This window comes from Pangasianodon hypophthalmus, chromosome 7 (assembly GCF_027358585.1).
Source record: "Pangasianodon hypophthalmus isolate fPanHyp1 chromosome 7, fPanHyp1.pri, whole genome shotgun sequence".
Taxonomy (NCBI): domain Eukaryota; kingdom Metazoa; phylum Chordata; class Actinopteri; order Siluriformes; family Pangasiidae; genus Pangasianodon; species Pangasianodon hypophthalmus.
In genome coordinates this window covers 28,174,280-28,188,009 of record NC_069716.1, presented here as the reverse complement: position 1 = coordinate 28,188,009, position 13,730 = coordinate 28,174,280, and the positions used below count along the sequence as shown (strand labels likewise).

Below are 13,730 nucleotides of genomic sequence, written 5' to 3'. Positions count from 1 at the left end.
AATCTTTTCCACATGTTTGCTGAGGCTGAGGTTTGTTTTTTTCTCTTCTCGTCACTCTTCCATACAGCCCAGCTTATTGGAGTGTCCATGCTATGGTTGTCTCTCATTATATCTGGGATCCTTCAGAGATACCATGATTACTCATTATTCCCAGTGCTGACCAGAGGAGGATGAGCCTTGTTTATCATTACAGGAAGAGACTAGGGTAGCCTCACTTAATATTATTGTATAACATTTACAGTGATAAAAATTTTAATAATAATAATAATAATAATAATAATAATAATAATTTGCATTATACATGTATATGTATAATAACATACCTGTATCAAATCAAACATATTTAGGACATTATTACTGAGGTTGCGGGTTAATAACATATTAATTTGATCATGTAGGCAACAGATTTCCGTAGATCACTGTTCTATTCTCCTGTATCAAGTCAACATATTTGTATCTTTCTCACAGCTTTGAGACTGTTTAAAAAAAAAAAAAAAAAAAAAAAAGCAAGATAAAGATCTATGTGGATCCTACTCCCTCTTGTCTCATAGGTCACATGAAAATAGTGAATATTAGGGAAAAAAGACTTCAATATCAAAACCCTGAAAATCATTTGTAATTTCAACACAGAAAACTGTTTATTAGGTTAAAATAGAGAACATATTAAAAATATGGCCAAAACACTATTTTAAATTCTTTATTTATTTATTTTTCAAAGAAGCCATTTGTGATTATTTAATCATATGGTCAGTAGCATGCAGGATGATGTCCGATTACTCTGAGTCTCAGTGTGACAGCACCACCTTGTGTTTGGCATGTTTCAATTCTTACAATACAATAAGTGATGAGAGGAAAAGTGAAGAGAGATAATTGATGCATAAAACATCCACATCTATGATTAAATGATGCATTGATGGATTTTTTATGTGATTTATTAAATGTTTTTTTTATGAAGGTTTAATGAAACATCTAAAGAAGAAAGGGAAATTTAGACTTACATGTTACATGTACTCTGTTTTTATCATTTTGCAGATTGATGCTGATGTTTATTTATCTTTTCAATCCTGTGTTTTGATGCAACAGTAAGAAATAAATTATAAAATGTTCCTTTTTAGTGGTGAATTTCTACTGTGTTTGTTACTTAATTTGCTGATACAGAATATTAGAAAAGGTTATGGATTTGGAAAATGCTGAAAATTTTCTAAACCCTCTTATTGTTGTTATTGCTGTAAGAATTGAATTATAAAAAGCTTCTCAGGTCAACATCTTAATATGTAGTCAATTTTACTCAGTCTACTGTGGTCACAGAATATTAGAATATGTTTATGGTGGATTTGGAGAGAACTTTTTAAGTCCTGTTATTAAAATGTGATTTACTGATGCCATAAATAAATATTGTTTTAAACATATAAGTGTGTATGAAAGTAAAAGCCTAAACCAATAAAAACTTGTGTCACAAATGACCAGAAAATTCATTAAAAATGTTTTTTTAAATCAGTCTTGATAAAAAGGTTCAGCCATGCTTCTTCAGAATATGATTTTAACTTTTTTTTTTTTTAATTAATTAACATAGTCAACACCTTCAGTATATCAGAAATGCATTAGGTGTTGGGGTACAAAATGTGTAATAACATGTCTGAATTAAATGATAGACCCTAATTCATGATAATGTCATGTAGATAGATAAAGAATGAAATAATGCATAAATAAACCTGTCAACATAATGACATAGCACTTCATCCTGTGGTTCAGGTCTATCCAACTGTTACCACAGATTAATTTTCTTTTTTTAAAAAAATTTGTTTACATTAAGTTGAAAAATCTACAACATGCATTTCTATCTATCTGTCTGTCTAAACTCTACTAAGATTCTTAGTAAAGACTGCAAACAGTGAAGCTTAGAAGTAATGTTCACACACAGATCCTGCTCTCTCTCAGTGTATATATAAGATGGAGAGCAGCTCACTCATCCAGCACTCGACTCCTCTCTCCTGGATCTCGAGCTCTCACTCCGGTCCGTCTCTGTGTGAAATCAGACGTTCTGCTAGAATGAGGAACCTGGCGGCTCTGCTGTTTCTGCTGTCGCTCTGCTCTCTTCATCTGGTGTCTAGCGGTGAGTATTAAATCACTCTGTTAAATGCAGAGTGCTCTCGTATTTCCCTCCTAATATCGACCACTGTGAACACATCTGTATTGTCTTGTAAGTATAAGTATGATTTTTTATAATAATAATAATAATAATAATAATAATAATAATAATAATAATCTTTTTCCAAAACTATAAACAATGTTTTCTCTCAGCTCCCCCCAGTTTTGATTACAAGAATCGCTGCTGTTCAGAAATAACTAAAGCGAAGGTCCCTCTAAAGAACATCGTGACCTACTGGAAGACCAGCAGCCACTGCAACATAAAGGCCATTGTGTGAGTATCACCTGCTTGGTACAAATATAGTATTTTAATTTTATCAGCATTTAAAATCAAATAAAGCAGAATCAAAATCAGAGCTTAGTGTTAATCCATGTAGACCTCAAATTTATATGCATACAACACCTGCTCTTTGATTGTCCTGTATTAATCAAGCATCCTTGTGTCTCTCTTTTTGTGTCACAGCTTTGAGACTCTAAATAAAGAAAAGAAAATCAATCATTTCTGTGTGGATCCTACAGAACCTTGGGTCGACAGTCACATGAAAGCAGTGGATCGTAAAAATAACACCCCTCTAACAGCAAATCCCTGAATCTCAGCTTTAGAGGAGATTGCAACACAGCAGAATAACCTAATATTTTGATCAAATTTTGTAATTACTGTTTTTTTAACAAAAGAAGAAGCACTTTGTAATTATTTATTTATACAACTGACATATTCTCACCTCTGAGCTTCAGTGTGACGGCGCCACCTGGTGTTTCAAGAGTTCAGTATCACTGTCTGTTACGTTTTCATGTTTGTTCCGGATTAACAACTCAGTAAAATTAAACGAAATGACTGTTTGGTGGTGTAACACACATGCAACAGATGAAGAAAGCAATCCTGTCATATTTATCCATTTATAGTTATTTAACTAGCAAGGAAATAGTCCATACTGTTTCGGTTTTTACATTTTACATTTTGGTTTTATATAAAAATCATGAGTTTCTCTAATAAAGTTATACACTGTGCAGTATTTGTGATGGTTTCCCGAGAGTCATTGCTTTATTGAAATTGTTATATAGTTGTAATTAATGAGAATGTAATTACGGTCAGAGCCCTTCAGCCCTTCAGAGGACATTAAAATTATTAAATTTCAAATTTGGTGCCACAATCCATTTCAGATTCAGATTCCAGTTTCCAAAAAAACTACATCCAGCAACAGAGCACAGAATTGATCGCCACCATTTTAGTCAATGATGCAGTGACTTAAAAATTTGAATGTGACTTTGAAGATCATCATTCTGAAAATGCAGTTTATGTTTTCTCTCTGGTTAGTAAGACACAATCCGATAATTTCGTGGTCCACAGGCGAAGTCCTACAGTGGTGCGACTAATGCTTCCCTGAATGTTTCCCTCTCCAACCTCAGTCCCTCCCGGTCTGTACCACGTCCATAGAAAGCCCCATAGAGCAACAGTCTGTGGTCATTCGTGCCTGTTATGACCAGTACAATGATGTCTTCTGCCCAAAACGAGCCTCCCAGCTACCATCCCATAGGCCATGGGACTGTGTCATAGACATTATACTGGGTGAGCCAGTGCCTAAAGGGAAAATTTGGAAAATTTTAGGGAAAATTAAATCTGTCAATTCCGGAACAAAAGGCCATGGAGGAATACATCCAGGAGGTGCTACAACAAGTCTATATTGTTCCGTCTACTTCCCCTGCTGCTTCCAGCTTCTTTTTTGTGGCTAAGAAAGACGGAGGTCTCCGGCCTTGCAAAGATTACCGGGCACTCAACAAGATCACTGTTAAGTACCGTTACCCACTTCCCCTTGTCCCAGCAGCATTGGAACAACTACGAGGTACCCGGATATTCACCAAGATGGACCTTCGCAGTGCATACAACCACATCCGGATACGAGAGGGGTATGAGTGGAAGACTGCATTCATTACCCCCACAGGCCACTACAAGTACCAGGTTATGCCCTATGGTCTTGTCATCACCCCCTCTGTGTTCCAGGGCTTCATAAGTGAGGTATTCCAGGAGTACATCAACTGCTTTGTCCTGATGTATATCGACAACATCCTAGTCTACTCCAGGGAAATGGCTGAACATCACCAGCACGTGTTGAAGGTCCTCCAGAAACTCCGGGACAATCAGCTTTACCTTAAGGCAGAGAAGTGCATGTTCCACTAGTCCTTGAGTACCTTCCTTGGTTATCAGATTAGTGCCACATCCAGATGGATGAGGGGAAGGTCCAAGCTGTCAAGACGTGGCCAATACCCACAACTGTTAAAGAGCTTCAGAGGTTCTTGGGCTTCTCTAATTTCTACCATCGGTTTATAAAAACTACAATTCTATCACCTCCCCACTTACCTCCGTCCTTAAGAAAAAGCCCAAGTCCCTGTCCTGGACCCAAGAAGCCACCAAGGCCTTTGAAGCCCTGAAAGAGGCCTTCTCAATGGCACCCCTCCTGTGCCACCCAGACCCCAGTAAGCCCTTTGTGGTAGAGGTTGATGCCTTGACCTCCAGAGTGGGTGCCATATTGTCTCAGCAGGAGGGGAATCCCTCACATCTCCACCTATGTGCCTATTTTTCCAAAAAAAACTCACCCCGGCAGAGCAGAACTATGACACCGTGAGTTACTGGCCATCAAGTTGGCATTGGAAGAGTAGAGGCACTGGTTGGAAGGGGCTCAGCATCTCTTCCTTGTCCTCATTGACCACTGAAACCTTGAGTATCTGCATGAGGCCAAGAGGCTGAACCCTAGACAAGCCACGTGTGCCCTCTTTTTTACCCAATTTAACTGTGCTATTTCTTATCGTACCAAGAATGTGAAAGCAGATGCCCTGTCTCATCTTCATGGCCCAGAGGAACCTTCCCATGAACCAGAACCCATCTTGCCTCCAGAGGTAATAGTGAGTCCCATACGCTGGTCCCTGGACGAAGAAATAGCAGAGGCAGTAGCCATGGAACCAGCTCCACCAGGGTGTCCCGAAAACTGCAGGTATGTCCCCAATTCCTTACAAAATAAACTAATCAAATCCGTCCACGACTCCCTAGGCACTGGTCACTCTGGGACCAAGATGACCCTCTTGCTGCTTCAAGATCAATTCTGGTGGCCCAGGATGGCTCAGGATGTCAAGCAGTTCATCCACGGATGCCAGGAATGTGCTATGTCCAAGAACCCACGACATCTGCCGTCAGGTAAACTCCTTCCCCTTCCGGTTCCTCTAATAAAAAAATCCTCTAATAAATTTGTTTTGGGTTTTTAGCTCTGTCTCCGAGTCTGGTATATCCTGACACTTTGCTAATCTAAGCTGAGAAAGAAGTTAGCATTAAATTGAGCACATAATATCTAAATCAAACACTGATTTGTGCATTATTTAATTTGTGTTTAGCTAGTTAGCTAGAGGCTATACATTTTGGTTCTCATCAGATTAAAAAAAAAAATGCTGGATGCCACGGGTGAGGGAACTATGCTGAATCTAATCAAGCATTATGCATTTTATTGAAGACATTATTACTGAGAAAGTCATTCAGGTTATTAATATTTTTTCTATTTGACCATGTAGGCTACAGATTTATATACATTATAACCTTTGCTCATTGATTCTCCTGATTAATCCAGTATATTTTTGTCTTTCTCATTGCTTTTTGACCAAGACTGGAAGGAGGTTCTGCATGGATCCGACGGCTACATTAGCAATCACGTGAAAGCAGTGGATCTTAGAAAAAACACATAATCAAATCCCTGAAGCTCAGCCCTCTATGGCTTTTCAACACAGACAACTGCTTCATAAGTTACTATGGAGAACTTAATCTAATGTCAAAATGTGTACTTAAATTAAAATTCTTTATTTTTTTAAAGAAGCCTTTTGTAATTATTTACTCATACAATCAGCAGTGTACATTCCCGTGACTTATTCTCAGCTCTCAAAGTGACAGTGCCACCTGGTGTTATATATATATATATATATATATATGAGTGTGTATTATATATATATATAATAGCATATTAATATATAATATTCTTGTATATATACCCCTTGTATAAATTCCACAAACCTCCTCAGCACATTTCTTTATATTTTGAACATAATCTCACTATGTAAATATTATCTTCATTATTTAAATGTGTACAATATTTTGGGCTATTTATTGGAGTCATGGAGTTTTTATTCCTGTACTTTCTACCATCTAAACACAAGTGATGTTAATTATATGTATATTAATTATTTATAAACTTGTTTTGAGATTCATGTGATGAGTCAAACAGACTAATAACTATAAAAACTATAAAAAACATAATAACTTTGATAATGGTGGATTGTGGTTTGTAATTGTGACTGAACACAGTCATACAGTGTACAGAAGAAGAAGAAGAAGAAGAAGAAGAAAGCGGATCATGCTTTATCCTATTACAGTTAACTAAGTAGCAAGAAAATAATCCATACTGTTTTGGTTTTTACATTTTGTTTTTGTCTCTCATAAATATATACACTACGCAGTATTTGCTATAGTATCATGAGTCATTGCTTTATGATTTACTGTGAACTTTTGAGACTTTCTTACTCTTTTTTAAAATCACATACATGCTACCTGTTGGACAAATTATCCGTTGTCATGGTCTCAGCTTTCATTGTTGTACTGATGATATTCAGTTACACTGTATGTCGTGCAAATTCTTCCACACTTCCCAATAATAATTCCTCCATCATTCCAACAATACAGGTTTCCAACAGACAGCATAAAGCTTTGGAAAAAAGAAAACTTTATACTGAGCACAGATGAAACAGAAGTATTGCTAGTAGTCCCATTCACATTGCTAGTGCATTACTTCATGCTTTCAGTAGGGCTGTAGTCGAGACTGCCATAGACATGTTCAAGACAAGTCCAGGACCGGGACTAACCAAGATTGAGTCAAGACCATGTCTTAAATGGGTTAAAGCCAAGTCAAGTCCAAATGAAAGCCATTAAATCCTTTTTGAGGCCAAGTCTTCAACTAGTTGTTCATTCATACATTGCATAAATGATTAGGCTGTTTTTAGAAGCAGGAATTATTTCTTGTCAAACATTGCGCATTGTGCAAATAAAGGACTACACGAACATTATTTTTACAATCCCCCAGTCAATACCAAAACCATATTTAGTGAGAACAAAGCCAAGGACCAAGACAAGTCCAAGTACAAGAGACAGTAAGTCTGAGACAAGTCCAAGTCAATACAGAAAATGTCTCGAGACCAGACTCGAGTCCTACAGCCCTAGCTCTCATACTGATTATTGTAATGCTCACTTTATTGGTCTACCAGTTAATGTTCTCACAAGCTTTAAAACTCAGATGCTAGAGTACCAACACACACACTAGGTGACACACGCTTCTCTTATACTACAGCACGATTAAATTCTTCAATCAGAAGGTGATAGTAGATCCAGCTCTAATATAAATCACAGGTTTATATAAAAGCCCTTGTTCTAATATGTTTTTGTTTCTATAGTAACAGCTTGTTCAAAGGGACTTGCATGGCGTTCATTGCATAATACTATAAGGCTAATAATAAAGAGATAAATTAAACTGATGTTAACAAAAGAAAAATGTAGAATTGTTGATGTGGTAAAGTTTTCTGTTAGGAGACATTTTATGTAACATCTATGGAAGGAGTCGCCAGTGTCAGCACTTTGTAATAGTCAAAAACTTTTCTGACATGGGAAAGTCTTTAAAAAGTCTTTAAGAAGTTTCCAGTTTCTCTGTAACATGACAAGCAGCAGTTTCTTTTTCTTTGTCTTGGTAACTTCAAGAGAGAGAAAACAAGAGGCATGGGAACAAATTTTCTAGTAGTTTGTCTAGCCTCTTGTTAGAAAAAAAAAACTCTGAGTAAACTTGGCTACTTAGCTGCTTGATATGTGAGGTGTATATGTTTTTTTTTTAGATTTGATCCTTAGATCCAAGGATCTAAACCCTTAATCATAGATTTGATGAATTTCAGAAAGCCAAGCATTTGTTTCTGTTTTATTTGCTATATTAAGCAAGTACACCCCTTCATGGCAACGGTATTCCCTAATGCCAGTGGCCTCTTTCAGCAGGATAACGCTCCCTGCAACACTGCAGAAACCGTTCAGGAATGGTTTGAGGAACATGACAAAGAGTTCAAGGTGTTGACTTGGCCTCTAAATTCCCCAGATCTCAATCTCACATCTGTGGGATGTGCTGGACAAACGAGAAGGAAGCCCCACCTCACAACTTACAGGACTTATAGGATCTTGACCTTGACGGGCCAGAGATGATTTGGCAGCACAAGGGTGACCTTACACAATATTAGGCATGTGGTTTTACTGTATATATGTAACCAATGACAACCAAGGGAATGTTTGCATCTCTTCACTTTATTTATTTTTAGAATTTTAGTTTCCACATATTACACACATTAATACAGGTAAAATAGAATAGAATAAAAATAGAAAACAAAATGAGTATAACATTCATAAAGAGAACATTCATTCTGCAATGGTAGCTTTAATGTGGTGAATTATTAGTGGTATTTCAGAGATTTGTACATCATTAGAGTTTGTGCAAATCTGCTCGAAATCCATCAGAGAATTCGATCATGATGATAATGATGATGATAATGAAGGTCAACATGATTAAATGGCTCCCTGGCTTCCTAATTTGTTGTCCAGAAACTTGATGAGGTCCTTCACCCAGGGGTCAGTGAGTTTGGCACACACATCCTTTCCTCTCTTAGTTTTGAACCTGTAGTGAAAAAAAAGCAACTAAGTATCAATGAAACTGAAGATTATATGCCAAACTCTCTCAAGCATGTGATCAGAGAGGTCTCTGTGTGAGTAAAGTGACAATTCTGCATAGTAATGAACTATGAATAAAAATATAGGAACATAATAACACAAGTCCAAACTTAACTGAGGATTTTTAAATTTATCAACTACACAAAATTAGCACAAAACCAGAGGCGTGCTGATGGATCATGAAAAGGAAATCTAAAAGAGTGGCACTGTCATAAGTAAATAATAAAGCACTTTGTGTCTAAAGAAAGACGACTCATGAATTTAATATTAATAATTAATTTTATATGTTTAAACTCTCTCTCTCTCACACACACACACACACATGCACACACATTTGACTGCATTGTAGACAGCAGGGGGAGTCTGAGTTCTCTGTGCAACTCTGTGAGGTTATTTTAGTACTTTTTGCGCTTTCAACATCCTGTTTCTATCTGAATCAGCACATGACCTAACACTGCTTCATGGGGTAAAAAAAAAAAACCCTGTGATGTTATGATTTTTCCCAAAATTCAACTTTCTGTTAGTTTCTCTTTCGGTTTTTGTCTTTCTCCCTGTCTCTCTCTTTCTGTCTCTCTCTCTGTTTGTCAATCTGTCTCTCAGTCTGTCTCTTTCTCAGTCTGCCTGTCTGTCTTTATCTCTAGCTGTCTGTCTGCCTCTTTCTATCTGTCTATCTCTCACTCCCTGTCTGCTTCTCTTTGTCTGTCTATCTGACTGTTTGTATGACTCTCTCTCTCTCTCTCTCTCTCTCTCATTCTCTCTCTCTCTCTCTCACACACACACACACACACACACACACACACACACAATAATCATGCACAATAATAATACCAGATAATAGCACACTTACACTATGGCCTGTTTAGAGCACTGCGGGCTGGTCAGGCTGTAGCTGGCCACCATGTTGGCCTTCAGAGCACGTTGGTTGAAGGAGTAGCAGCAGACATTTGTCGTGGCTTTGTAACGCATTCCTGTGAAATATCACACAATCAGTAGAGCTCTACACACAGTTCTACACAAAGTCAATTATATCCATTATACTGATTGTTGAAGTGTCAGGCCTACATAACACACAGACTCATACTTAAATTCTGGCGTAATAAAGGTCTAACACCAGTTGCTATCAACTTTATAGTTTTCCCACTTCCTCTTGATATTTAATTTATATTCTTTCACAATTCAATCCAATTTAATCTAAAACAGCTTTATAGGCTTGAAAGTGTGTTGTATAATAATGCCAAAGCTGAACATATTTAGCAGATTTAAGTAAAAAGAGGGTGGTGTGATGAAGCGGAGTTACCGTTACCACACCACAGCTGATTATTTTTCTAAAAGCGCACGTCCCAAAGTTACAGCTTTACCTATGACTGTTACAAAGCACTGACACTGGAGACTTCTTCCATAAATTTACAGAAAAATTCACAATATCAACAATTACACGTTCTTTTAATCAGTTCGTGTGATGATTACGTGAGCGAATTAAAATAAAACTGTGATTTGTGTGATCAGAAAATTAATCAACACTTTCTGACTAATCAGAATCCTGAATTCAATAGCACCGTGGCATGTAGCTATTTTAAGTTAGTATACGTATTCAAAAATATTTTAAAAATTTGAACTAATACAACAAAAATGAGCAAAAAAGAGGAGCATAATAGTAAATGGTAAAAAAGCCACCCAACAACTTTAACGTATCAATAGTCAAATAGTTCACCTTCAGTGAGTGTGACTGCACTCAGCAGCACCACCACGACGGACAGGAGGATCAAACGGCAGGCCGACATCTTGCGTTCCTGTTCAAGCTCTTCGGCTGAATCGAACCCAAAGGACTAATGGATAGATTAAAGAAGATGAGCACCTGAGGAGATCTCACTGTGTTGTGGTCCATTAGAGAGGCAGCTTGTTGATTTTTATACACAGCAGTTGCAGGGGAAGCCCCAGGCTGGAGGAAGGAAGTAGTGAGGGTGCTCTATAGTTTCCCTACGTGTTGGAAAATGTCCAGAGGGAGAATCTGCCTTTGTAACTATATGACATTCAGTGCGAACTGTGAAATGCTAAGAATGTTTGAGTTAAGAATTTTCACTTCCCTTTTTTTAAGTGTCAACATGCTATGGTTCTGAAAAAAAAAAGAGCGGAGGTGGGGAGAGTCACTGGACACATGGCTCCAAAATAACAAGTCTTTAATATTATTTTGTGATCCTTATTATTATGGTTTTAAACAAATAAATTCAATTAATTCTAAAAGGTGACGGGGTGGCAGGGGTGGCAGATATTCATACGAAATAACAAGTCTCTGGAAATGTACAAGCCTCTGCGTGTCAGCTTTGATGTTGCGTTTGAGCCACAGAGCTGTCGTAGGAGGTGAGTAATTATCGAGGTTCAATCAGAAAAAAAGACAATAACAGCAAGTCATAATATCATGACAATAAAGCATGTATACCTTAGTCACAAGCGTGTGTGTTCTGGTTAAGGAACTTTGTCATCTATCATAAGTTCACCCTTATCTTTAGGGACCGGTGTTCTTTCAGCCACATGATTACAGAGCCTAATTTTCTCAGTATCATTGAAATTCTCTATTGAAACAACCCAAATCCTGCTACATTTTTCTAATATACATGTTTCCTCATTATATTTTTAGAAAAAAGTCCTATATTTCTAGGGTATTTCCAGGGACCAATTTTTCTTGGGTTCTAACCTTCTAGTGACCCATGTTTCAAGGGACCTTCCAGGGTCCAAAGTTTCTAGGGCCGTATGTTTCTAGGCTTCTATTTTTCTAGGGTCCTATACTTCCAGGGTCATATGTATCTAGGGTCCTAATTTTCCAGTGACGTTTCATGGTTCTATGTTTCTAGGGTCTTATGTATTCAAAGAACCTTCCTGGCACCTATGCTTCTAGGGTGCTAGGATTCCAGGGCCCAATGGTTCTAAGGCTATGTTTCTAGGGTAATAAGTTTCCAAATCATATTTTTTTGGGAAACGGTCCTTGATTTTTTTTTAGGGCTCTGTGTTCCCAGGGTTCTATGTTTCATTCCCATGTTGCTTGATTCTTCTGTTCCCTCAATTTACAAACATACAATACTTATTCTGATATTTTATGTTCAGTAAATAATTTATACTGCATGGGTATTTGAACAATTCACAAGATAGTTACAGAAAAGAAATAAACTGTTTAATTAAAAAGCACAGCCTTTAAAGTTCTACCAAAGTTCTATTGAATTTTGGCTATTATAGAATGAGTGTTTTGCTGTTCTTCTCCTCCAAATGTTACGAGGATTTTTCCCAAGTATGTTGGATGTATCATTTTTATCCAGCTGCCTTTAGAGCCAAAGTGTTCAGTGGAGTGAACAATACCAAAGTAAATTATTTGTAAAAGTGAGCCTTTTAAATTAATCTGAAAAACGTGTTAATTAAAGGTTTTTTGGTGACCCTATGACCATAATCATGATCCAAGGAAGTCCCTTTCACCAGGTTCTCTCATATTGAGAGAGCACAGTACCGTGGGTATCTTCCCCCAAGGATTATGATACAATACCGTACAATACATGGGCCTGCTTTTGTTCTTCTGTTAGCGCTAACCCGTTCTACAATTAAATTCATATTGAGGCATGCTAATCAAATGTGGCTAATTAGAACAGAAATAATAAACACTACATAATGTTTATGTTCAGTGTAAACCCATACTATGAGTTTGTTGAACAGTCCATTACAGATTTATTCCTCCTTTGCTATTATAATAAGCTCCACTCTTCTGGGAAGATCCACTAGATTTTGGAGCGTGGCTGTGGGGATTTCTTCATTCAGCCACAAGAGCATTAGCGAGATCAGGCACTGATGTTGGGTGAGATGGCCTGGCATGCAGTCAGCGTTCCAGTTCATGTGTACCGTTCAATTTCTTCCACACCGACCTTGGAAAAGCACATTTATAAACTGTGCTTTGTGCACAGGGCATTATCATGTTTCAGCTAGGCCTTCTAGTTCCAGTGAAGGGAAATCTTAATTCTACAACATACAAAGACATTCTAGACAATTCTGTGCTTCCATATTTGTGGCACGAGTTGGGGAAGACCCACATATGGGTGTGAAGGTCATGGGTCCTACATACTTTTGGTCACATAGTGTATTGCTGCTAGCACTGCTAAGTGTACACTAAGTGTATAAAACAAATAAAATCTTCCACTATACCTACTTATCATAGGTATAATAATATATGTGTTAGTAGTCTTACATGATACACAAGTGAAACTTTAGCAAACTAGTGACCTGACAGGGGGCAACCTTTGAAGAACTTAAGCTCAAGTCAGAAAGCATTATGACAAACATTGCTGAAGTTACTCTTCAGGTTCTGAGTCTCTCCAGCTCCAATCTACAGCATGTACTGAGGCGAAGAATAACGTCCCTTAGAGTCATTTGCCTGTTTTTGTGAGATTATGGTAATGTAATGATTATGCACCCTATCTTCATATATCAGCTACAGAAAGAAAAACCACATATTAGCATCTCATCAGATAGTCACCTGCTGTTTCATTCAGACACTCACTGATTTCACTGATTTGATCATAACATGTCCCGTGATTTTCTCTCTATCAGTCATGCATAAAAATGGCTTTATAAATTGAAAATGTATTCTTTTTTATCTTCTTCTTCTTCTTCTTCTTAATAATAATAATAATAATAATAATAATAATAATAATAATAATGGTGGTGGTTTTGGTATTATAAGAGTTCTCTTAAATACATTGAGAGGAAAAATTGTAAAATGAATTATACGTAAGGTTAAGATTCTAATTTCTGACAAAAAGAA

General features: G+C 37.2%; 2 protein-coding genes across 2 annotated transcripts; one reads left to right on the top strand and one right to left on the bottom strand.

Moving 5' to 3' along the window:
- The first annotated feature begins 1,965 nt into the window (after positions 1-1,965).
- Positions 1,966-2,804, top strand: LOC113546633 (C-C motif chemokine 13-like). Its single transcript, XM_026946588.3, has 3 exons — positions 1,966-2,113; positions 2,302-2,422; positions 2,612-2,804. The coding sequence occupies exons 1-3, from the start codon at positions 2,050-2,052 to the stop codon at positions 2,736-2,738; spliced, it is 312 nt and encodes a 103-aa protein (XP_026802389.3). The 5' UTR covers positions 1,966-2,049; the 3' UTR covers positions 2,739-2,804.
- Positions 2,805-8,491: 5,687 nt separating this feature from the next.
- Positions 8,492-10,887, bottom strand: LOC113546668 (monocyte chemotactic protein 1B). Its single transcript, XM_026946640.3, has 3 exons — positions 10,644-10,887; positions 9,780-9,900; positions 8,492-8,879 (listed from the first exon to the last, which is right to left on the bottom strand). The coding sequence occupies exons 1-3, from the start codon at positions 10,711-10,713 to the stop codon at positions 8,771-8,773; spliced, it is 300 nt and encodes a 99-aa protein (XP_026802441.1). The 5' UTR covers positions 10,714-10,887; the 3' UTR covers positions 8,492-8,770.
- Between the last annotated feature and the right edge of the window lie 2,843 nt (positions 10,888-13,730).

What these genes read in the sequence shown, in the direction of transcription:
- LOC113546668 (XM_026946640.3), bottom strand. Translation starts at nt 10,713, where the DNA reads ATGTCGGCCTGCCGTTTGATCCTCCTGTCCGTCGTGGTGGTGCTGCTG. An exon ending in TGCAGTCACACTCACTGAAG is followed by an intron (nt 9,901 to 10,643) that starts GTGAACTATTTG and finishes GATATTTCACAG; the next exon opens with GAATGCGTTACAAAGCCACG. An exon ending in TGCTCTAAACAGGCCATAGT is followed by an intron (nt 8,880 to 9,779) that starts GTAAGTGTGCTA and finishes TTTTCACTACAG; the next exon opens with GTTCAAAACTAAGAGAGGAA.
- LOC113546633 (XM_026946588.3), top strand. Translation starts at nt 2,050, where the DNA reads ATGAGGAACCTGGCGGCTCTGCTGTTTCTGCTGTCGCTCTGCTCTCTT. An exon ending in TCTTCATCTGGTGTCTAGCG is followed by an intron (nt 2,114 to 2,301) that starts GTGAGTATTAAA and finishes GTTTTCTCTCAG; the next exon opens with CTCCCCCCAGTTTTGATTAC. An exon ending in TGCAACATAAAGGCCATTGT is followed by an intron (nt 2,423 to 2,611) that starts GTGAGTATCACC and finishes TTTGTGTCACAG; the next exon opens with CTTTGAGACTCTAAATAAAG.